Source organism: Colletotrichum costaricense (genome assembly GCF_030867565.1).
Source record: "Colletotrichum costaricense strain IMI 309622 chromosome Unknown Scaffold_8.1, whole genome shotgun sequence".
Classification (NCBI taxonomy): Eukaryota; Fungi; Ascomycota; class Sordariomycetes; order Glomerellales; family Glomerellaceae; genus Colletotrichum; species Colletotrichum costaricense.
This window is the reverse complement of record NW_026848237.1, coordinates 1,548,874-1,572,705: the sequence shown is the minus strand read 5'-3', so window position 1 is coordinate 1,572,705 and position 23,832 is coordinate 1,548,874. Positions and strand designations below refer to the sequence as shown.

Sequence of the window (23,832 nt, the reverse complement as noted above, 5' to 3'; positions counted from 1 at the left end):
GGTGAAGGCATCAGCAGGAATGCCAGGCCCCAATGTGAAATTTGACAGATTGGAAACCCGCCGTCTCAATTTGTCTTCTTGCCACGGTCCGTAGCGTGAATCCACTACCGTATGTTTCGAGGCTGATCTAAGCGGTAGGATCGTGGTGGTTGCGCCGATATCTGTAGGTTGGTTGGTTGGTTGGTAGGCATGTAAGGTAGGGACCGAAAATGGGCTGGCTGCTCAGCTTGGAATTCCAAGAGGAAGATCCGGGGGAGGCGAAAATACCTTCTTACCTTGCCCAGCAGACCCCGGATCGCCAAAGAATGCAGGAGCTTGGGCCATGGCCGTTGCTTCCTTCTCCGCCAGGTTCCAGAACCAGCACGTGACCCACTTGCCAGCCGGGGGCCGGGGCGGGCAGGTGCTGGGGCAGCCGCAGGGCAGGAGATGGGGCAGGAGGATGCCTGCTCTTTCCATCTCAAGTAAAGCGAGCTTCAGCTTTGTTCCAACGTCAACGATCCAATTCATCCAACAGCACCTCATCATCTCAGTATATTGCCGAGTCAGGGAACACTCATCAAATTCCTTCCCATCCGACTTCTTGTTGCTCTTCGCGCTCATCACCTTCCCCTGGGCGTTCTGCCGTCAACTTCTAGTCTCCGCAGCTAAGGCGCACGGCCCCGGCCTACTGTCAAGCTCCCGCTGTCCAAGTTTGTTTGTACAACACATCTCAAGTTCTCTCACAGCTCGATTGATCGTCTATTGCGCAGTCATCATGCTCGTCAAGCTTGAAAACACAAAGTCGGCAGCGGCAAGTTCTATGGTGCTCCGCCTAGTGAGCCAGAACGCCCGGTATGCAACAACGAAACCCACTCCCAATGAGAGACCGTGGAGCTTTCGGGGACCGAAACTCTGCAACCAGTTGGACTTCCTCACGACTGGCCACGAGTCAGCATTCATCTGTCTGCAAGAAGTCCTCTACTCTCAACTTGAAGACATCCAGTCTTACCTCGGTCCTGCCTGGGGACATATAGGTCTCGGTCGTGATGACGGCAAGCGAGGTGGCGAATTCTCACCCGTCTTCTACCAGGTTGGACGTTGGCAGTGCGTGCGGAATGAAACCCTTTGGTTGAGCAAGACACCAGAAAAGCCATCTAGAGGATGGGATGCCGTACTGAACCGTGTTGTTACCGTCGGGGAGTTTTTCGATAAACAAACAGACTCGCGTATCGTTGTCATGAGTACGCACTTCGATCATATAGGAGTTGTGGCTCGAGAGCAGAGCGCCAAACTGCTTCTCAACGTTGCTAGAGAGTGGAGCAAAGGAGCAAACGGAAAACCTCCGACAACCGTCCTGCTCGCGGGTGACTTCAACAGTACCCCGGATGACAATGCCTACAAGACAATGGTGGCGCCGGAGTCAGGCATGGTCGATGTCTCAACCCAGGTTCCTAAAGCGAAGCGATACGGAAACGATATCACGTACACGTCGTTTGACGAGCCTGATGAGAAGCCGAAGAGAATCGACTTTTTGTTTGTGAAGGATCCGAGCCCAGCTACCATCAAGACATTTGGCGTGCTATCGAACAAGTTCGATGACGGCGTTTATCTGTCTGACCATAGGCCAGTCGTCGCCGACGTTGAGATTCCTGTCTTACGAACGGCCAGCAATATCTTCTGAAACAATACTACACGTCAATCGTGGCTTGGATTCAGAATCGTGGACCCCCGTGCAACGTCACGCAAATCGGCGGCGTAGGAGAGGCAGATCTGGGACCTGCCCGAGTCTCCGAGACAAGCTCCCTGCATCTCCAGCATTCCAAGGTCTCGACGTCAAATGAATTCGGCAGGCGCGCAGGAGCTGGACAACCGCTCGGCATTGAGTGATAGGATCTCGCAGCAACAGGCTATCGACAAGTCGATGTACACGGCCAACGACGAGTGGCGTTGCGTCATTTTAAGCCTCCAAAGTCAGTCGATATGGCGTTCGCACACGGTACGATCACAACGGTATTACCTTCCGGAATCGCTGCGTATTATAATGTATACGTTTGTCCTATCTCTGTCACCCGGCTTCAATGCGGCAGGCCAAGTCGTGTTCTACCTACCACTGTGGCGCGTTGGGATCGCTTTCAACGGTGGCGTTGAGGGATTATGCCTCAAGCGAAAAGGCGGTGTGGCTCCGAGATGGTGTCGAGTTCCTCGCTCCACAACCAACAACCGCCTATCGATCTGTCCGCCTCGGATATGTCGACTTGTCAGTCCATCGCGTCTTTGCAGCAGCGTCCGCTCTCGGCTTCATGCAGTTCGAGCGTGCAAGAGTGGCATATCGGACAAATGGCGGGCTCGCCATACTAGATAATTTGCAAAATTGCTAAACAAATGCAACCGTGGCGTGCATCAGATCTGAAGATCTGGATGGATACATACACTTGAAGACGTTCGTCAGAACCGTATCCTCGGCCTCCGCATTTCTAATCACACAAACTATGCTTCTCTGCATACAATTCGTAATGACGATGTCTTTGACCGTGGTCATTGACTGGTGCGGCAGCTCTGCACAAAACACAAAGAGACTCAAACGTTGATGGTCGGAGGCACTTGACTGCAAACGAGCTCAATACAGAGCTCATCCATTCTCCGCAAGATACCGAACCGAGGATCCTAGCGACCCGTTCATTACCTTGGATGCGACGATGCTCCACTTCTCAACGAGGATAAAACCAACTTTGACTAGCTTCCTCGATAAGACGGAGCCACGAGAGGCTCCGGGAGGGCCTCACTCGAACCCATTTCGGCATGTCCTCGCGCTAGACGGATTTTATGCACAGCGGGCGCTGGTATACGGTGATGATGCCTGTGGGATGGGTGCATGTCATGCAGCCGGAATACGCAGTTGCGCACAGCGTGTGGAGGACGGTCTAGGCGCCAGCCAGGCAAATTGTGAATCGCACATGTTTCTTCATGTCACCTTGCCTTTGGACGATTCAGACTTGGAGTACTGCGACGGCATCAGACCGCGGCAATCTACTTCTACGCGGAAGAATGGAGGGGGAGACATTTCAGTACAGTACAATTGGAGAATTTGAAGTACATCATCTGGCTGATGTGGATGGTCCTATCGGAGCTGATAGTGCGGAGTTCGAGACCACCTGCGACTTCGAGACACAAACCCAAGAGGCGAGAACAACGCTGTCATGGCGACACGTCGTTCAGAGTCACATTGAGAACAAACTCCAGTGACTTGACCACAACAACAACATGATGTCGATCTCAAGTCCGTGTACCGCGGTGACGCTATTCCTGCAAACAGTGTCGTTCTTGCAGCGAGATCGGTACCTACTAAAGAGGGACCAGGGCATCGTACCCCAAGATATCCGTACGCAGCTCTATCAGACGCATACCCTACAGACAGCAAGACGCGGGGAGACAGATCTAGACGGGCAACACTGCAGGAATTCAGCATCGTGATGCCATCTTACATGGCTTCGTTCAACAATTGCAAGGGACTAATTTGTGCTTGGACAAGTTGGCCACGGACAGCAGCCATTCAAGTCCGAGATGGAGCGATGACTCCCATTGCCGTCCCGGCCCCGCCCTATGAGAAAAGCGAGCGGGCCCGGACTGCATGAATCTGCATTCCTGACCGGGTGGGTCGGGCCCATGATTGGGCTTTCCGGCACAAGTGCGTTGGCGATGCGGTGCCGAAGGGCGATGGGGTTAGTTCTGCATTATGTGCAGACTTTGCTTCAAGCTTGTCAACCATTTGAAGGCGCCCGGTTGCCTACCTACGCTACCCAGGATGACAACGAAACTTTTGAAAGTACAGTAAACGTCTCCTGATGTTTGGGTCGCGCAAGCTCCGAGTCGTCAACCACCTCGACCACCTCATGGGGCGCGCATCAGACTAGGGACTGTCTCTCGGTCGATCACCTCACCAATCCTGAGAACCTTCCTTTTGTTTCTTTTTCTCGCCCACCCCCAAATATCTTAACCGAAGACGAAAACACGTTTTGGTCAAAAGAAGAGAGAAAAAAGGTCTGGCAGGCCGCAGAGCGCGGCAAACGATTGGATGCTCGTGGTGTCGTTCGTCAGCCCGCTTCGCTGTTGATACCCAAAGGCCAAACCCAGCCACAAGGTCGGGCAGTAAATCCAGCCATTTGATGGAGAAGTCGAAAAATCCCAGCCGAAAAGGGCACAACGCACCAGATAGCAACGCTCCGTCATCTTTGAGTGACACCCCCGCCTGGTTCGGCCCTGGAGGTGGATCTCCCGCGCACACGGAGACTCCCTCCACCAGCCAGATTTTAGCAGCGCAGCGCAGCCCAAGGGAGCCGGCCCATCCTGTCTCATTCAGACAACTGGCAGAAGACTCAGAAAGCGTTGTTTCCCTCTCTTCTGTGGCCACACCCCCGTCGAGTACCTAGGTGTTCTAGGGCCTCCGTAGGTAATTAGTACCTAGGCCAGCGTGAGGGAAGGGGTGGCTGTCGCATTCGAGAGTTCAATGGCGGCACGAAGAAGGAAACAATGCCATCGGGGCACAACGCAGAAAAAGCCCTTGGTCGGACACTCGCACAAGCAAAGCAGCTCTGCTGTCTGGCATCGCAACACATGGGCGGCGTACACGAACGTCAGCGCTACGACGGTAACGGAACATCGATCTAAATGGAAAGTTCAAGGTTGGGGCACTTTGTGCTGTGAAGAGCTTCCTTGTGGGCGCGGCGTCCACGGATTCGCAACACCCCAGCAGGCCTTGCCAGGCTCTTGACCCCCGTTCGAGGGAAAATCCATTGCAACGGTCGTGGACGGGAAGAAACGAAAGACAAGGGCTTCTCCACAGTTGGGCCTGAGTGCTTCTGGCGCTCTGACCCGAAGCGGCGACGATTGGCACCGGCGCCAACGAAAAGCACCAACATCAGAGCCCCAGGGGACCGCCCAGTTCCCAACTTTGCGGTCAAATGCTATGTCGAAGGGGTTTCCCTGGTTTGACGCCGGTGCTGCGGATGAACCACAGCCAACAGAAGCTTCCTGGAACGAGACGAACTGGCTCGACGTCGGTCCAGCAGACTTTAGCTGAGTCCTTTCGACGGTCCTTGCTGCCACGCGGTGGAGCTTGAGGCTATTCTGTTAGCTCTAGCTTGTTTCTGATGTGGGTTGTCGCAGTTTTCCCACCCAGGAATCCCGACTCCCAGGACCCAGCGAGCGCCAGGAAGGAAAAAAAAAAAAAAAAGTTCCCACAAGCCGGCAATCTCTGTCCTCCACCCATTTTTAGGCGATTTCGATACAGTTTGACAGGGAGAAGTGACGACAGCAAAGAAATTCCCTGTCCTCCTTGGGTCCCATGCTTCTCCAGACTCGCACACGTTCTTGACAGTCACAGACCCTGGCATTTCGACTGTGCAACTTGGGAGAGACGTTGCAAAGCTGGGCAGCACCAGTAGCCCATCTCCTCGCACACCCTCTCTGTCTGCCTCTCCGTCTCTCTCTAACGTTACAGGCCTGTCCTCCGTCTCCCGCAAACCATAGTCCGTTCCAGCGCTCCCGTCCGCCTCGGATAGTCGAGAATCAAAGCCGGAGCCAAGTCTCTAGATCCATCAGAGCTCTCACAGCCATTTGCGGACTCAGGCACACGCCCCTCCTCCTTCACTCGAGGCAGTTGTAGTGCTTGCTATCATCGAGCGCTGGCCGGTCATTGGAGTGACACTGGACGAGCGGCAGAGCACCCCGGGCAACGAGAAGACCTCATCCGCTGTCAGGTCCTTTTTTTGCTGTGACCACACCCCTCCATCGGGTCGTCAAATTCAGGGCCGTCCCCGCGATTGGCCTTTCTGTAGGCTATTTTTTCACTTGTGGTGCTGCGAATGAGTTGCTGGGCTGCGCACACACCTCGCTCGCCCTCCCCTCCCTTTGCTCCGGACTCTTCCTCCCACGGCGCAACAGTCATTACACTACAATTGCAACTGCACGCACTCACGCTACCTGTCCTATCCGTACGAACGAAGTACCTTACCTGCAATGCAAAGCATAGGTCGGGCGAGGTAGGTAGGCAGGGCAGGATTAATAAGACAGCACGCTCGTCCACAGCCCGCCCACGGCCACGGTCAGCCGCCGTTTTCTTGGATTATTATCGATCCCACGTTGTATACAACGAAACACAACAACAGATTCGACAAATATCATCTCTCTCCCTCGTCCGCGCTTCTCCTGACGATCCATAATACCTCAACTATCTTCTGACAACCTAGGTAGCCAACAACGAACAACGAGTAACCTGGCCGCCCTCGCACACCAGCCAGCATCAGCACCAGCATCCGCAGCGTCTCATTTTCTCCCACACCCAATTTCCACGCCCCCCTCATCCTGGTCGGATTTTCATCCCCACAAATACGGGCCCTCCCTCCATCAGATAGTGGTCGCATCCCCTTCCGCATCCCCACTGCCTTTCTCATCCGCCCTTTATACAAAAAAGTTCCCGATTCCCACCGCAGCCAAGTTCTTTCCCCCCAGTTCACCACACCTTCGATCACTTGCTACGAACCTACGATTGCTCGCCTCTGTCGAGGCACCTTTGCCTCTTATCACCAGTCGCTCGACTACCGAGCCAACACGAACACACCATAGCCCATTACGACGATCGACACCGCTTCATCATGGCCCCTAGGAAGATTGTTGCCCACTGCGAAGACGTCGACGAGGAGACTGGCTCCGTTATCCAGGGCTCCGACAAGTATGCCCAGTCACACGCACCAGGAAGCCCATCAAGAGAGAAGGCAAACAGCGGCAAATCTCGCAATAAGGACAGGATGACGAGACCAATCTCCGCCTCCCCGCAATACGGCCACACCGACTCGGACGATACCGTTCACCCCGCTATCCCGGACAAGAAAGTGAGGGACAAGAGACGATCTGAACAAAAAGCTGCTGATCGAGCCGCCGAGAAGCTCGCCGAGAGGGCCGCAAGGGACGAGGCCGCCCGAGAGCAGGGTCGTCGAGAGGAAAGACACCGTCTCAAGAAGGAGCAGGAAAAGGCTTCACGTCGCGAACAAGAACGCCTCGAGCAGGAGCAGCGCGAACGAGAGGAGCGTCACCAGAAGCGCGAGCGATCCGCCGCCAAGAAGTCCGCAACCCGTCCCTCCACAAAGCACGTCAACACGGCCCCCGTCGTCCACACCCAGAAGACCGCCCAAAAGCCAGATGAATACAGAAGACCACGTTTTACGGAAGAAGAATCCTCGCAGTACGGTGTACAGCAGCCGGCACAGGCACAGGGTGCGCGTCCCCGAGCTTCAAGTCGCCCTGCCAGCTACTACGGCCAAGGCTCCCGACCACCTACCTCCAATAAGCAATGGCATGCCGCGAACAACGCTTCGCCCTTCACTCCGGCCCCGAACCCATCGCCATTTGCACCATCGATCCACGCACCGCCTTCCTCTCATGCCTCGTCGCCCTTTACTCCCGCTCCTATGCCGATTCCCATCCACCCATCACCGCATGTGCAGTCGCCGTTCGCACCCGCACCTGGCGCCTCGTACACCCAATCGCCAGGCCCCTGGGGCCCCGGAAGTGTTCCTTACCCTATGCAGGCGCCGCACCATCCGCCTCCGCCGCCGTCGAACGATTACTTTCCGCCTACCCCTGTGGCGAGCAGCCCCCGACACTCAAACCTGGCCCAACGCTTCCAACAGAGGCCTTCGTCGGCCATGGGACACCGGTCCATGTCAGCGTCTACCTTCGAGTACGACAACTACGGATACCATCCTAGCCCTGTCCACGCCCACGCCCACCCACATGGACCCGGCCCTACCTATGAGCAAGAGAATATCCCCATTGGCAGACGGCCATCTCTCAAGGTTCGGGACAGAGACAGAGACAGCGACTTGATGCCGCCGCCGCCGTTCCCCCGCTCACGAACGACTGCCCCTCAGCAGGCTTTCCGTCCCCCGCCTCAACCTCATCCCCAGCAGCGACAGATCATGTCTCAGGGCTATGACTCTGATGATTTCGATGGCGAAGAATCCATGTACCAGGAAATCGTTCCCCATGGTTACCAATATGACGACGGCGTTGTTGCCAGGCCCCGTGGTCACCGAAGGGGTTCCAGCACGTACAGCCATCGCGCATATCAGATCGAACCTGCTCCTGCTCCCGCGCCCGCCCGCAGTAGCCGCCGCCATTCGTACATGGCTGGCGGCGAAAGCGGTAGCTACTCGCAGTCCAAGTATGACTCCGCCGAGGCTGCTGCTATGGCCTACCAGAACGGCGTAAGCGGCGGCGGCGGTGTGCCTTTGACTGCTGCGGCCCTCTCGAAGGCTGGGAAGAAGAGCAAGAGCAGCAGGTCCAGTGGAAGTAGCGACAGCCGCGACGAAAGCGACTTCCTACGAAGCGCCACCACGCGGACCACCCGGTCTTCTGCCATTGACGGCGACGACATCACCATCAAGGTTACGGGTCACGCCGTCCTGCGAGTTGGCAACGCCGAGATTCAGTGCCAGGATGGCGGCGAAATCAACATCAGCCAGGCAGCACGCATTGCTGGTGGTAGCGATAGGGATACCGTCTACTCCGATGAACGCCGCAGCCGCATGGACCGACCAGCTATCCGTGATCGATCCGAAAGCCGGACCGACTCCTATGCTCGTAGCCAGGCGGACGAGTTCGAGCAGTTCCGCATTCCGTTTACCTAAATCGAATTGCAACGACAATGACGAGTTGACGAAGCGACGCACTTTTGTTTTTCACTTTTGCACGGTTTCATTAGAGCGAGCGTTGTTTCTGCACTTGGAACTCAGATTGAAAGCTGTATCGATATGATTGGCTTCTTATTTCCATTTCTTTTTCTTCTTTGCTTCTGCAACTGCTTAGGTCGACTTTCTGGCAGCGGAAAAGTTTATACCCGAAGCAGAGGCTGTCGCGAGCTCTGCTCCTTAATCTTCATATTTTCAAGCATCTTTATACCATTTACAGGACGAATCATGTATGTGCCGACCATGGCTGTGCGGCCCGGGTGAGACCCGCGGGCGTTTTGAATTTTGTAGGGTCGGGACACGATAATGAGTTGTGCTTTCTGGACATATGCGGAGACTTTTCCAGTCTCCTACCCCGGAAGGAGTCATGGGTGTCGTGTTTCTTTTAGCGCACGACATCCGGACTGGACGATTTTGATAGACAACCTGTATCGGCAATCCGGGAAGTTCGCACTTCTTGTGCTTTTAGGGAGAAGGGTATTCAGCAAATTGTTACGCTTAGTTAGCTACCTTGCGCGGTTCTGTTTTCTTCTTCTTCATTTCTACTTAGAGGACATTGTTAGCAGGATACCATTGGGATGGATTCGGCTGGCCCCTCCAAAGCCACGGGCATGGGGCGTTGTTGGAGACTACAAAAGGACGTAGTTCATTCAGGGCCCCAGCCTTTTGGGACGGGCAGGTAAAAAGGGGAGTGGTTCTGGAATGTCAATGGGGGCTATTATGGTGTATGGTATTTGGTAGCGGATGAACTACCCATCTCATTTCCCTATTCTAGCGGCAAGGATAAGATACCCCTAACATGGCTGAGCCGTGTAGGCCGCATATGAAATAAACATGTCGTTGGAACAACAACTCTATCGTTTGCAATGTGCTTAATTGTCTCGCGATTATGGTGCCAGCGGACGTTGAATGATGATCTTTGTACGTTCACGCCCCTCCTTCCATTTTAACACGGAGGACCGCCGGAGTCAATCACTTGCCCGTTCCGGGCATCCCGATGAATAGGGAGACTACACTCCAGACTGCTTCTGGAACTCTACGGACTCAGTGACTGTATGTATTTCTGCCCTCCTGAGCTCTTGCAAGACCAATAACATCAAGGTTCGGACACTCAATTGGTGAATATAATCCCGCCCCCTGGATATAAGAACGAAGTTTCCGGGCATGTTCAGCGTCTAGCTGTTGGCGCCGGCGTTGTGATACAGATTTGAAACGGGGTGGATTGGTTCACCTGTTGGGGAGGCCTTAGAGTGTGGTCGCTTGAAAGGCCCTGGAGGATTCGTCTGAGAAGACAAGACGGGCCATCTTTCACTTCTATTCTTCTCTGCAGTGACATTTTCTTTGAAGTGTGTTTGGTACGGATGCTCGTCAAGTTAGGTAGTTTAGTTCTGGATGGCTGGATATGGGATGGGGGGCGGAAGGGAACATGTCACTCGGCGCGTGTTGGGAATGAAAGCGTTCGAACGGATGTGGATACCGCGTGCGCTGGCTCCCGCGCGGCGGGTACGGGAGAACCCAACGGTTCGAATGGAATGGTCCTATTGTCCGTTGTCCGTTGGTGTTCCCGTTTTTTGTGACATTTGCGGCTTTGGCCCTGGATGGTGCCCGACGATTCACGAAAGGGGATAAGGGGGTACATGGTTTGGCGTGATTGGGTAAGGTGAGTGAGGTGTGAGTGAGGTGAGCATGGTGAATGCGGTTGCTGGGCTGCGGGTGGGGTCTGTTTACTTCCGACGTCATTGGGACGGGAGGCTGGGAGAGAGCAGGCGCGATGGGGTGCTGGACACTATTTCGCTAACACAGAATACGGCCTTTGGAGGTCGCATCGGGTTGCACACGAATCGAAGGGCCAAGCTATTTATCCGTAGTCAGTGTTTTTTCTCCATCTTACAAGGCCATTTCACCTTGGAGTCCTGGGCAGGCGCAAAAAAAAGTCCCGAGAGAGAGCAAGGAAGCGACCCCCAGGCAGATTCCCCCACCAACCACCTCACTTGTTCGCGCACATCCCCCAGCCACGGCAATTTCTGGTTTCTATAGGAACAAGCCTTCCGCCACCACGCGGCTGGCCAGGCAACTTTCACCTCTTACCTTGTCCGCATTCTTCACCTTTTCGACATTCAACCGGGAGAATAGAGTGCGTATTACCCATTCTCTGACTAGAGTGGACTGCAGAAGAAGCATTCCCTTTACAGCATCCACAACCACACATTCCAGTCTCACCTCCATCATCGCTGGTTCTGCCAGCAATCGTCAACCACTACCCAGATTTCATACCGAAAAAGCTTTTACACCACGTACCTCGACTTCAACTGAAGTCCGTCTTGCCAATCATGGCTCCGGCCGTCGTCAACGGCCTGGCGCACCAAGCCCGCTCCTTCATCGCGGGCAGACGACTCTCGAGCCTCCCCGACCCAGCAGACATCACAGCCCGATCAATCGACGCGGGCTCCGTCGGGCCTCTCGCCGCTCGCTCCCTCCTCCTCGCCCGCGATAGCACGGGATACAAGGAGGACCCCCACGTCGGCGTCACCGACCCGGGCAACATCAACAACACGGCCATCTTTGTGCTGTTCGGCCTCATCGGCGCCGCCTTTGTCATCACCGGCATCTGGTTCTTCTTCTGGGCCCGCAACGGAGGCTTCTACTTCAAGGACAACGACTGGGATGACTACAAGACGACGGTGCTCCGCCGCAGGGGTCCCAACGGCACTCTCCTGTCCGGCGCCACCAAGTCGACCAAGCTCGGAGGCGGCAGCGTCTACAAGGATTACGACGACAACCAGACGAGCATCTCGGGAACTACCCTGTCAGGCATCACGGCGGGGCCTAGCGACATCGGCGCCCGTGAGAAGCGCGAGCGCAAGAAGGAGAAGAGACGCAGGGAGAAGGAGGCCGCGCGCCACAAAGAGAAGGCCTCGTCCCAGAACTACGACGAGGCCGGCGTGCTCATTGACGAGGAGGCCGAACGCGAGGCCAAGAAGCACCTCCGCTCCTACCGCCATGAGAAGCCCGCCCGCGTCGGCGGTCTGAACAAGGAGTCCGAAGCGTCCGAGTGGGATGGCTCAACGAACCCTACCGAATCCAACGTCTCAACCAGCTTGTTGTCAGGCCAGCAGACCACGCCGACGTCTACGCCCCACAAGAAGAGCGGTCACGGTGGTATTCGCAAGGTGTACAGCACGGCGGACCGCAACGAGGAGCGCGAGCGCCAGCGCATCCGCGCCGAGGCCAAGAAGCTGCAGGAGCGGGGCCGGGCTGCGGGTAGCTCGAGGCGCGACTTCAGCTTCCAGCGGGCGAGCACGGTCGCCGAGGACCAGAACACGCGCGGCTACGCGCTCCCGCCGCCGAGGGAAGAGCCCGAGCCGAGTATGCCGGGCAGCTGGGCCGAGAGCGATATCACGAGCGCGCTGGAGAGCGATGTGGGGAACAAGTCGTATCACCACGTCATTCCTGGTTTGAGCAGCCAGAGCGCCGTGAGCAGTGATTATGCGGATGAGAGGCGCAAGAGGAGAAAGGAGCGTCGTCACCGTGATCACTGAGTTATGATGGTCATGTCATGGCCATGATCCTGGTGATATTTACAAGTCACGGTTGATAGGATATGAAAGATGAAGAGCAAGTTTCGCGAAATGAGGCATGATGAGTCTTGAATTCTCATCCGAGACTGCATGGACGATGGACGATGGACGATGGACGAAGGAAGTTGGGAGATGGATCATGGAGAAAAACAAATAAAGACACGAAATGAGTTTGAGTTGCGATTGGCGAGCATATTTTGAGAAATGCGGGCGTTTGGGGATTGCTTTGTGGTAATTTCTGGTATCGGGGACTTTGTGCCCTGCGGGATGGATGTGTAGAGTAGCAACGCGAGCAACGCGATCATGTAGATTGATGATTGGGCTGAAGCAATGAAATGAGGATCCAGTAATTGTGTTACGCAGCTGTGATTATGGGTGATAATGATGGGGGGATTGTAGTGTTGAAGTGTCATGTCGAGGTGAGTTGAAATGTTGAGGTTCGATGTTGAAGTGAAGTCAAGTGAGGTTTATGATGTGAGCGAGGACATTCGTAGTTGATATCGCCATTCGTCGTCGTTGTTAACTCAAGGTTTGGAGACGGATATGGAATTCTTGGGTATGCTCATTCTAGCTTGAAATGTCTGGTTATACACCACGAAGCTTTGTATTCCACAAACCTGATCTTTTCGTCTATAGCGGTGATAGATTTTGGCACGTTTCAAGCTTTGCTGTGTTCTGAGTCCACATGTGGTTTTGAAATACCGTTATCCGTGTCATTGAATGATTTCCACGCAGTCGGTCATTACTGCTATGTACGGATACTGAGGGAGGGGGGGCAACTTACCTGCCTTAAGCCTAATGAAATCCAGTGCGTTGACCGCCCCGTTCTAATATTATTTACTTGTAGAGAGAGGAAAAGATAGCCATGTTCTTACAACCCATGGTCTTATCTGGAGGTGTGTATCTGTAAGCTCGGCTCCCACTAAAGTATGAATGGAACTGTTTTCAAGTCCATGATGTTGCGGTGTCCGACCGAGTTCATTACTAATTGGTAAGCGGAACCTTCAGCGATAAAGTTTCTAGCCCCACGGTGTTCTAGGCGGGGGTTGCTGCACAACCTGAACGATGAGTTGGTGCCGGTAACTCATTAGATCCTTGCAGGCCCGAGCGATCGCGGCAGCCGCCGGCCGCTGTCGGGGCGTGGAGGGGGAGGGGAGGGGACCCTTTTTTTCGGCGGGGTGGTTGGGAGGAACGACGCCGCGGGGTATTGACGGGTTGCTTTTTTTTTCTTCAACCTCCCTTTTCGCTCGCGCTCCTGTTTGCCTCTCGAACGATTTCGGTAGTCCGGAGTGGACCAATTGCTTCACTCGTACCAACGCGGAAAGCATATCATTCGCCAAGCAACTTTCGATCACTATTCAAGTTTGTTGAGAGTGTTCTGGCGATTTTGAGCAGGGGTGATTCGGAATCGGTGCCCCTCATCAGAGGCACTTTGCGCAACACCATCATCACTATCGAGCATACCAAACGCGGGAAAACTCAGAAATCTCACCGGCGTTCGAATCTTGGTGTGTGCAATTTGGGAAATTCTAACGCCGTTTCTTTCGGCGCAAGGATTACGCGCAGAAATCTGAGAGGGAAGGAAATAGGGGGAAGGAAAGCCAGACTAGCCAGCCATGGCGGACGACGAGCAATGGAGCGGCATGGAGAACACGGTTGACGATCCGGAGGAGACGAGGGTCATTTTCTGTGCCCTCGACTCATTTCTGTGAGTGGTTTATGCTCTATTTTCTCTTCCTCTTCTGCAATTGGATGAGGGGACCACTGCTATATCACGGGCGAGTCCCGCAAGGCGGAAGAGATTCTTCACCCTGACGTGCCAAACGAACGGAACTCACCCTCACTCTTATTCTCATCTTCCTCACCACCATCACGACCTCAATCCTTTCAACTCACTAACCATCCTACAGCCAATACGCAAAAGTGGCACACTTCAACGTAACCCACCTCCGCCGCCAATCCTTCTACGCCCTGCCTCAGGCGCACTGGCAGATGCTCGCGGCTCCGCCCTTCAACTTCCTCGACACCCTCGAGCGCACCGACGACGCCATCGAGTCCAACGCCGAGCTCGCCCGCGCCATCGCCCACAACGGCCTGCGCTCCTTCCACCTCGTAGACGAGAACTCGACAGAGGAACCCAAACTGCCGGACAACTGGGTCGGCGTCGCAAAGCACGGCGACACCGATAAGGCGCGCAGCACCCTCCGCCAATTCTACCGCGACTGGTCCGCAGAGGGCGCCGAGGAGCGCAGCATATGCTACGGTCCTGTCCTTGGAGCCCTCGATCGCGAGCGTAAGGCCCGGCAGTCGTCTTCTGCTACGACGACAGACGCCAACGTCGCTGCCGCGGAACCCCTGAAAGTCCTCGTCCCCGGCGCAGGACTGGGCCGCCTCGTCTTCGATCTCTGTCTCAACGGCCACGACGCAGAGGGCAACGAGATCTCCTACCACCAGCTCCTCGCCTCCTCCTACATCCTGAACTGCACAAAACAAGCAGGCCAACATAAAATCTACCCCTGGGTCCACTCCTTCTCCAACCACCGCACGCGCGAGAACCACCTCCGGAGCTGCGCCGTACCCGACATCCACCCGGCGACGGAACTCGCGCGGGTGCAGCAGCAGCAGCAGCAGCAGTCTTCTGAATCGGGAGGCGCAGGGATTGGCAGCATGTCAATGTGCGCCGCAGACTTCCTCTGCCTCTACTCCGACGCCGAGCACGCCTCAGCCTACGACGCCGTCGCGACCGTCTTCTTCCTCGACACGGCGCCCAACCTCATCCGCTACCTCGAGACGATCCACCACGCCCTCCGCCCCGGCGGTCTCCTCATCAATTTCGGGCCCCTGCTGTGGCACTTTGAGAATAATGCCCCCGGAAACCACGGGCGCGATACCGACGGTGACGGCGACCACGATGCGAGTAACTCGTCGGGAATTGCGGATCCGGGGAGCTTCGAGTTGAGCGATGACGAGGTCATGGCGTTGGTCGAGAAGGTGGGTTTTGTGGTGGAGAGGAGGGAGACGGGGATCGCGGCGCCGTATATCCATGATGGGGAGAGTATGTTGCATACCACGTACCGGGCGAGTTTTTGGGTGGCGCGGAAGCCGTTGTAGACTTTGTTGCTGTCTTGAACCCTCTCGATCTTCTGATTTCTTGGCTCTGTTATCAATCTGTACATATTGACGGGATGTAAGGGGTCAGCAGTGCAAGTTAACTGCATCACGGTAGCATGATAGACTCGAGGTACAGGCAAAGTGAACCCTGATGGGAGGCAATTACATATTCTTGTTCAAAAAAGCAACACACCATCTACACAGTCTACTCAGGAGCTTCCTTACAACTTACTAGGAGGAACGTTCAACTCCCCCCTCTGCCACAACGACCCGCCATCAATAGCAATAACCTCCCCGTTAACATGCGAACCCGCGCGGCTAGCAAGGTACACCACCGCGCCCGCGATATCCTCCGGCCGTCCCAGCCGACCCATCGGGTTCCCCTTGCCAATCTTATCCGCGCCGCCGCCAATCTCCAACAACCCGTTGGACATCTTACTCGGGAAGAAGCCGGGGGCAATGGAATTCACCGTAATCCCTCTGGGAGCAAGCTCCAGCGCCAAGTTGCGACCGAGGTGCAACACGGCGGCCTTGCTGGCGCTGTACCCATACGTGCCCTGCTTGCCCAGCGTACCGACCCCCAAGCCCGCAACAGACGCCGTGATGATAACCTTTGCCGGCTCGCCGCCAGCGCTCTTGTTCGCAGCCACGCTCTTCTCGAGCAGCGGCGTAAACAGCCGAATGGTGTTAAACACGCCCTTGACGTTCAAATCCATCACCTTGGCAAACGCCTCGTCCGGGTGGGTATCGAACGCCTCGCCCCAGGTAGCGCCCGCGTTGGCGAACAGGATATCGACGCGGTCGGCGTGCTTCCTGACCTCGGCGACGAGGTGCTCCACGCCCTTGATGGACGCCGCGTCCGCGGGGATCGGGATCGCGACGGCGCCGGGCTGGAGGTTGGGCAGGGCGTTGAGGGCCTTGCATGCCTCTTCGCAGGCTTTGCCCTTGCGGGAGGAGATGAAGACTTTGGAGGCACCGGCTTGGAGGAAGCTGTTGTTTTTTTTTCCATCGTCAGTCAAAGGTTTCCTTTCACCATGGTCCTGTACGGATTAAAGAGCACACGCAAGAAAAGAGAAGGAGAGATTGAACGTACGCTGAGGCGGCGTGCAGACCAAGACCGCGAGAGCCGCCGGTGACGACGGCGACCTTGCCCTTGAGGGAGAAGAGGGAGGGAAAGTCGTTGAGCTGTGCTTCGGCCATTGCTGATGATTTCTCCGGGGTTCCTGTGATTCAATTGATTGTTTCAAAGGTCTTAATGAAGAAGAGCAAGTTTAGAAGGACAGAAGGTCGGAAGATCGGAATAAAATGAAGAGTATGGGGGATGAAGAAGGTGAAAAGGGGGCCCGGGATTGGAAATCCGTACAGCTAATCAATCAATTCGTGTCTTCCCCAGAGTTTAGAACCGACCTTACCCCGGGCGGTGACGTTTGCGGGGGAGAAGATACCGAGCCTCGGCTGTCCCGCTAGCTCCAGTTTCCCAGACACCAGGCCCACACCGGGGAAAAGCGTGCGGTCGGGGCCGATTACTGATGCACAGCATTTTGCATTTTCGCTGCCTTGGGGTCCTTGGGGTTCTTGGAATCCTAGGGGCAAAAGTGCAAAAACACCAGACAGGAATTGTAAATTCCATGTAAGGTACGGCTGCATTGTTCTAGGACCCAGCGTCCTGGGTTTGCGGCGCAGCCCCATCACAATTCATATGCAGGGTACTTCACAAGCATAGGCTGAGCAAGTAGGGTTGGTAATTCAGTGTTGAGGAATAAATAGCACATAGATGAGAGTCGTGATCGTGTTGACGAGATCCACACGAGATGAGAGAAAAAAGAGACTCTAGTAATGCAATCTGACCATGGCCTGTTCCCATGCTCTCCACTGTTGTTTGAGCTTGCATCAATGCTGCTAATGCTGCCAACTCCCTGTGAATAACAATCTTATGCCAGATAAATCCAAGTAAATGTTTGACAACATGTGAATCATCATATCATAGCTTCCGCAATAATAGCGTAGTAAATGAGCCGGGTTGTCGGCAAAATAGACTGTCGTCTCATCGTGATAGAGGAGCCCAGGTAGGCCTAGCTCCTCCCAAAACGTATAATTTGTTAAAATGTGCTGCCATCACAAGTTGTGACAGAGACGCAAACATGTTTGCAGATAAAGGCGTCTGCTTATTTTCTTGACTTCTTCTTCGCTCGGGTCTTCTTCTCCCAGCAGTCATCGACGGCATATTCGACGTCTTCAAAGTCGTCCGGGCTGATGTAGCCGATGAAGAAGACCTTGACGTTGTGTTCAACCGTGACAAGTTTGGAGTAGTTCACGCGCGATTCTTTGGCGAGCTTTTCTCCCTCTATCGTGATCTTGGCCCGGACTGGTGGGAATCCAAGCTTTGGCTCATCGCGAAGCGGTCGATGAGGCTTGTGGCTGTAGATCATGCCGTGCTTGTGGGCTTTTACGCCCCTCTTGTTGCAAGCTTTGCCTTGATACGTGAGGATTGGCCTGATCTGTCAGCGAAAACTTCCAGATGATAAATTAGGCCGACTTACACGCAGGTGCAGTGCCCTTCGTCATTCGCAATGACAATGAAGCGCCTGAAACCGATGAATACAGACCCTCCAAACTGGTCTTGAATCTGCTGCTTTTCGGATATTGTCGAATTCCCTGCGGCGTGAGAGCCGGATGGCTCCGACCATAGAACCTTGAAGACCTATCACACTTAGTCAAGTGATTTCATAACTGTGTAAAGTAACCTACCGATCCGGGCCGGAATTTGTGTGACGGTTCAACGACGTAACCTCCAAATTGTCAGAGTCAGTGAATCGAGGTATAGATGCATATGTCCACTCACGAGGGTCAAGATCTTCAGCAGACCCATGAGTGCCGCTTATGTCGAAGGATGGTGTAGGGCTTTGGCGGCCCTTTGGTGTTGCCGTACCGTCGTCCTCCTCGTACGCTGGATAAGCTGTCTGGGTAATCAGCCATGGGGATGGCACTGAGGACTATGCCTGTTCCTTACCTGTACCATATGCGGGATCCGTCGATGACCCGCCGTGACCGGAAGTCCCATACATCTCGTTGCGGTTCGACATAGCCTCTTGCACAACCGGATCATCATAGTCATCTAGGTCCGCCGTTGCGTATCCAGAGTCTGCCGACATCAGCATGGTTCAGATCCCTAAGCCGAGTGCCTCACCTTGACTGTATGTAGCCGTAGTTGGATCATGAGCTGTCCCATATCCCTCAGACTCGTGATATAGGCTTTCTGCCCCAGCTTGCGGAGGAGTTACTTTGGATTTGTTAGCTGCACAGTTTTTCACAAGATCAACCTCGCTTACATTCTTCATCCTGTAGCCCAGTGGTGCCACCCTTTGCGCCCCAGAAAGGATCTAATGGCGGCGGGGGAGGGTCTTCAGGTGAAGGACTTCGTTCAGCGGGTGGATCTGGGGCGTAGGCTGTCTCTTTTCCCTTCCTAGATCTACCTGAGCTGCCTTGGGATGTCGCCGAAGGTTCATACATGTAGGATGGATCTGCAGCAGGGTTAGTCCCAGCTATGCGATGCTGTCACACAACTCACCATTATGCTCGATATCCTGTCCCTCATAGCCATAACTGTGTTCGGTGGTAGGTGGCAGATCGAGGTTGTCCATGGTTTCCGTGAGTTCGTCTACTGCTCGGGGCGTGAAATCGTCTTGCGGCGCCGGCGCCGGCATCGCAATATCCTGCCACTCATAGTCGTATTCGCCTTTAGACGTCAGCTGCATTCGCAATAGCACGTCGATTCATGACTCACCATTGCTGTTCATGCGGTACCTGTAGTTCTTCTGGTAGTCTGGATTCCACTGCCAATCACTCCATGCACTCCATGTACTCCCACCTCTGCCGCCTCCGCTCTTCGACTTGTGTTTGCTTGACCTGCTCGACTTGTGCATGATTGCATTTTGTGTCGACACTTGGAGAGGGTCGAACTTCGGCGCCGATCATGGGTGGGCCTCCGCGCAAGACCGGGTTCGGGGACGGAGACCGAGTCTTGGTGATAGTGTAAGCTTGAGGCTCAAGAAGAAAGAGACAACAGACAAGCGGACCTCGACAGGCAAGCCGGGCCTCGAGGCCTCGGGGCCACGACAGGATAAAAGGAGTGCCCGCTTAATTGGTTGAAGTAGCTGCGCGGCAACGCGTGACGTATCTTGCGAGATATGACTGGCGCAAAAGCGACAGTACTCTTGCAGGAAGGGGGGTATGAGCCTTCACAGAGCCTGCATCGTCTTGCAGGAGCTTCGAATCCTAAAGGGATGTACTGAGGTGGAATGTCGGTGCCAGGCTGAGAGAAAGAGTGTGAGGAAGAAGATCGGTCAACGGGAGAGCGTGAGACAGGAAACGGAAGACGGAGAACGACGAGAAGAGGGTGTGACACGGCACGGTTGCCTTTTCTTCCCGAGTTTACCCTCCCAAGTGACTGCCACAGTATGGTCTATGGACCCGGGGTCGATAAGCCGAATGAATGCACTTCATTATCCATCGAGTATTTCCCACCGTAGGTACGTGGAGCAAAGTGGACAAGAAACAACGGCGGCCCCAAAGGCTCGCCTTCTCCTCTTCCAGTCCCGCGAGGTGGTCTCACAGATGGCACCCGCTTGCACACCCTGGTCTCCGTTCTGTTCATTGTATGGTGTGCAACCCAAGAGACGCCACCCCTGGCTGTATGAAGGCCCGAAGAGGTTGCTGGCCGGCGGCGGTTGGCTCGCGTGTTGATTGAAATTCTGTACCGGTACGAAGTGATTGGAAAAGAGACAAATGGAACCAGGCTGCGCTTCTTCGTCCCGTTGTGTTTTGGTGTGGGATGACTTCCCACCAGTAGCGACGACTGCTCGACTTGACCCCGCGCTGCCCGTGTCCACCTGCCAGTGGTGCCAGTGGTGCGCGGTGGTCCTTGTCACTGCCTGGGTGGACCGCCGAGAAGAGCCCCCCCACGGAAGCTCGGGCTCATTAGCTGTGGTGCTGACACATATCGGGACTAGCGTCGGGACGGCAGCAGCTAGCTCCGCAGTACGTACTCTCGTACCCTCCTAGAGCACAGATAGGTACCTGGTTGGTCTCCGCTGAACGGCTGGGAAGGCACGAAAGGCACAGGAAGCAGATGCAAAAGGGGGCTAGCACACGGGAGGCAAGTGGATCCGCTTACCGAGAAAGGCTCAAGGGGGCTCCTCCAACGGTGTTGCTCGTCTCGGTCAGCACCCATCGTTTTGTTCCCACGTTTGTTGCATTCTTGCTGCTGTTTAGGTTGGTGCTGCCTCTCCTGCTGGCCTGCTTCTGCTGGCATGCATCCGTAATTAGCACTACCTTGCCTGAAGAAGGTGGTGACTGGAACGAGCCGCGTCGACTACGCCCACAACATTCTCAAGTCGAGCCGTCACATCCTTCGTTCGAAATTCATTCCAGCGACCGTCGACGACGAACTCTCCCTTTGTCGCATAATCAAACCCTACCAAGCGATGGAACTATTCCACGACCAGTACGCACCATAGCCTCTCTTCATGGCTACGACCGAAAGCCCCAGACGACGGACCTCCGCCACGAGTTTGTCAGGGGATGCCGAATGCCACGAGCATGCCATTCCATCCGAAGCAACGACTATTGATGCTAGCTATTCCGAAAGCGTTCAGCTCATGCCATCACCACTCTCACGATCATATCCACCACCACCACCTCCTCCTCCGACGTTGACACGACCAAATTCTCTTGGCCCCTTGATGGCAGCCCCATCTACATGGCAAAAGCCCGATGCGTCACAACACCATGGTTCTCAATCCTCAGGCCCGAATACACCGCGTCCTCTATCCCATCGGGCCAGTCACGGACACAAACGACCTCACCCTCCGCCTCCGCCTCCGCAGTCCCGAGGACCGCGGCCACCCGTTCCCATCATGCTCCTTCACCCACCACCACCTCCGCCGCCGCCGCCGCCGTCAAACCTCGATGCTGCCTTCAGGGGTCGAGGGCTGACAAAGGTTTCGATGCAACGCAGCCTTTCGCCGTCCATGTCTCTATCATCGGGCTCATGGCATCACGAATACACTAGCTCAGACGACGACACAAGCTCAGTAGAGGCAGATTACTTTGAACAAAAAAATCGCGTGGTCTTTCCACCGCTTATGCCCACTGTGCAAGATCGTCAGGTATTTGAGCGAGAGAGGAAACATATCACAGACTCTATTACGGACAAAGTCTCTCGGCTTGAGAACTCACGGAGCTCCGTACCCAGCCTCGTCGATTCTGATGCATCTTCGGTGGCGTCAATGGCATCCCTGGACGACGGTGTACAGGAGCTATGGGTACAGATGAAGCATCGCCGTCAGCGGGTGAACTTTCTAAAGCAGGACATGGCTGGCCGGCGTAAGGTTCTTCGGGACCTGCGTCGCAGAAAGGATGAAGCCGACAACAACTTCATGAACATGTTGCGCCCAATTCTTGTCAAGGGTCGGCGTGGTCTATCTGCAACATCTGACCAAACGTTGGAGACACGATTTGCCGAGATGCAGGCACTTCGAACGGAATACCACACCTTCGAAGTTGACTACGAGGAACTTGAGGTCTCGCTAGATGAAGAAGAGGAAGGCCTCAATAATACCGAGACACGCTTCTTCAGCCTTTTGGCCGCTGGTAGCAAGAGACAACCCCGGCCAAGGATGCGAGAAGAGGATTCCGAGGATGACGAATCTGAAGAACAACCTGATATACCATATGAACTCACCGGTATTTCCCGCCACGGGCCTTCCGACGATGCCCATCCGCTTTGGCAAGACCTTGTATCTGCCATCGGGGACTTGAACAACGCCAAAGAAGAGTACGACGATCTCCTGCTGTACCACAGGCAATACACGTACAGCATGGATGTTAAGAAATCGACCGGGATGAAGCCTAGCGCGGAAGAAGTCGAATTCATGGACGAATACCCGGAAGAGGAGCGCGAGAAGCGGGAGGACATGGATCGCCTGACAGAAGAGGTTTCCAGGCTGAAGCGGACTTGCGAAGAAAATGGTGCGATGAAGAAGCACCCGTCCTTTGAAATCGCACACGCTCTCGACCCAACTATTGGCGAAGACATGGCGCTCGACAACACTCCCCCAAGATCTGGATCCCTGGCCCATAGCCGGTTTTCCGAACTCTTATCTCGTCCAGACCATGTACTGCGGCCGGAGCCGGTGACTGCCATTGAGGAGGTGAGGCGTGCTGCGAAGATCCACGCGGCGGACCCGGCTACACTGCCGCAGCTTCGAGCGGCTCAGAAGGAGCTGGGCATTTCTAGGCTGATTAGCGAATTCAAGGAAGAGGACAAGTCGGATTTTATCACGCGGTGGCTTCTGCAACAGCTGCGTACTTCGCCAGTTGCTGTTGAACTTCTTTATTCAACGTTCATACACACTCTTCGGCTCAGGATTGGCAACGTACACAAGTGGCAGCAAGACGTTTTGTACCACTGGTGGAGAGACGGTGCTGTCAAATCGCCGAAGGAATTTTTTGGCCCGCTTACAGGGAGTGGGATGGTGTCTCCGGGGCGCGAGGCTTCGCCGGAACACACGTCTCTTCCTCCGGAGCGCGAGGTGCGCATTTCTGCACCATCGAGAGCGGCGACGGAAGACTGGTCGAGTGGCAATCGTCGCATATACCCCGAGGAAGCGAGCCGGTCGACTGAAGTTTATTGATCTTGCCTAGCGAGCGCGTTTGTTTGCTTTCTTCAGTTGGGATGCTGCTGTTTTGGGTTCCAGATCCCACATGTTATTGCCTTGGAAACAGACCTGGCATAAAGGATGATAGACTGTATTTTGGATTGGAGCGATGGATCTGCTTTGTCTGGGCGGCATACTGATACCCTTTGAAGACCCAGTTTTGATGGAATGTAAAAATAACCGAGCGGGCATCTTTCGAGCTGATTGAGATTCAAGGGGTTACCAATACCGGATTATTTTGTTTTGGGGGCATGCTGTTCTATTTCTAGTTGAATACACATACGGGGGTGGTTTTTGCCTATCTGCTAATGGTGTATCCCATTGCCCGTGACAAACCTGACACCAACGAGCAATCCAGTTTTGTTTGGTTCGTATCGTCCAGGCCAGGCCCGTTCAGCCGATGTCTGACGACGGTCTAAGGTACCTAGTGCACCACCTCATGTTCGAGGCTAGCGCGCGGGAGCGAAAAAAAAAAAAACAGACGAACCCCACACTAATCATCTCGGGACGAGCCATGTCGACGAAGAACGGCTGAAATTTGGCGTCAATGTGACAGGTGATGTACCTGGTACATGGGCACTATCGCGCGACGGGTGATGCACTGCGTTCTACAACGGGTCTGATGCGGAGAGCGGAGCAGCAAGCGTGAAGAGGAGAACCTACCTAGGAGAGGGGGAGGGGGTTGGATGGGTGGGCGGGCAG

General features: G+C 54.9%; 9 protein-coding genes across 9 annotated transcripts; 5 read left to right on the top strand and 4 right to left on the bottom strand.

The window, feature by feature from the left end:
- Positions 1 to 754: 754 nt before the first annotated feature.
- Positions 755 to 1,660, top strand: CCOS01_08563 (endonuclease/Exonuclease/phosphatase; the record flags this gene model as incomplete). Its single annotated transcript, XM_060456724.1, has 1 exon — positions 755 to 1,660. The coding sequence occupies one exon, from the start codon at positions 755 to 757 to the stop codon at positions 1,658 to 1,660; it is 906 nt and encodes a 301-aa protein (XP_060312998.1).
- Positions 1,661 to 4,480: 2,820 nt separating this feature from the next.
- Positions 4,481 to 4,636, bottom strand: CCOS01_08562 (uncharacterized protein; the record flags this gene model as incomplete). Its single annotated transcript, XM_060456723.1, has 1 exon — positions 4,481 to 4,636. The coding sequence occupies one exon, from the start codon at positions 4,634 to 4,636 to the stop codon at positions 4,481 to 4,483; it is 156 nt and encodes a 51-aa protein (XP_060312997.1).
- A 17-nt stretch (positions 4,637 to 4,653) lies between these two features.
- On the bottom strand, positions 4,654 to 5,369 carry CCOS01_08561 (uncharacterized protein; the record flags this gene model as incomplete). Its single annotated transcript, XM_060456722.1, has 2 exons — positions 4,654 to 5,098; positions 5,152 to 5,369. The coding sequence occupies 2 exons, from the start codon at positions 5,367 to 5,369 to the stop codon at positions 4,654 to 4,656; spliced, it is 663 nt and encodes a 220-aa protein (XP_060312996.1).
- Positions 5,370 to 6,629: 1,260 nt separating this feature from the next.
- On the top strand, positions 6,630 to 8,663 carry CCOS01_08560 (uncharacterized protein; the record flags this gene model as incomplete). Its single annotated transcript, XM_060456721.1, has 1 exon — positions 6,630 to 8,663. The coding sequence occupies one exon, from the start codon at positions 6,630 to 6,632 to the stop codon at positions 8,661 to 8,663; it is 2,034 nt and encodes a 677-aa protein (XP_060312995.1).
- Positions 8,664 to 11,053: 2,390 nt separating this feature from the next.
- CCOS01_08559 (uncharacterized protein) lies at positions 11,054 to 12,262 on the top strand (the record flags this gene model as incomplete). Its single annotated transcript, XM_060456720.1, has 1 exon — positions 11,054 to 12,262. One exon carries the CDS (start codon positions 11,054 to 11,056, stop codon positions 12,260 to 12,262), a length of 1,209 nt encoding a protein of 402 aa, XP_060312994.1.
- Positions 12,263 to 13,917: 1,655 nt separating this feature from the next.
- Positions 13,918 to 15,412, top strand: CCOS01_08558 (uncharacterized protein; the record flags this gene model as incomplete). The annotated part of the gene is made up of 2 exons (XM_060456719.1): positions 13,918 to 14,009; positions 14,212 to 15,412. 2 exons carry the CDS (start codon positions 13,918 to 13,920, stop codon positions 15,410 to 15,412), a joined length of 1,293 nt encoding a protein of 430 aa, XP_060312993.1.
- Positions 15,413 to 15,633: 221 nt separating this feature from the next.
- On the bottom strand, positions 15,634 to 16,612 carry CCOS01_08557 (short chain dehydrogenase; the record flags this gene model as incomplete). Its single annotated transcript, XM_060456718.1, has 2 exons — positions 15,634 to 16,402; positions 16,506 to 16,612. 2 exons carry the CDS (start codon positions 16,610 to 16,612, stop codon positions 15,634 to 15,636), a joined length of 876 nt encoding a protein of 291 aa, XP_060312992.1.
- Positions 16,613 to 17,577: 965 nt separating this feature from the next.
- Positions 17,578 to 19,335, bottom strand: CCOS01_08556 (uncharacterized protein; the record flags this gene model as incomplete). Its single annotated transcript, XM_060456717.1, has 9 exons — positions 17,578 to 17,905; positions 17,953 to 18,113; positions 18,161 to 18,201; positions 18,255 to 18,368; positions 18,423 to 18,554; positions 18,600 to 18,692; positions 18,742 to 18,933; positions 18,981 to 19,148; positions 19,197 to 19,335. The coding sequence occupies 9 exons, from the start codon at positions 19,333 to 19,335 to the stop codon at positions 17,578 to 17,580; spliced, it is 1,368 nt and encodes a 455-aa protein (XP_060312991.1).
- Positions 19,336 to 20,937: 1,602 nt separating this feature from the next.
- On the top strand, positions 20,938 to 23,106 carry CCOS01_08555 (uncharacterized protein; the record flags this gene model as incomplete). The annotated part of the gene is made up of 1 exon (XM_060456716.1): positions 20,938 to 23,106. The coding sequence occupies one exon, from the start codon at positions 20,938 to 20,940 to the stop codon at positions 23,104 to 23,106; it is 2,169 nt and encodes a 722-aa protein (XP_060312990.1).
- Positions 23,107 to 23,832: the final 726 nt, after the last annotated feature.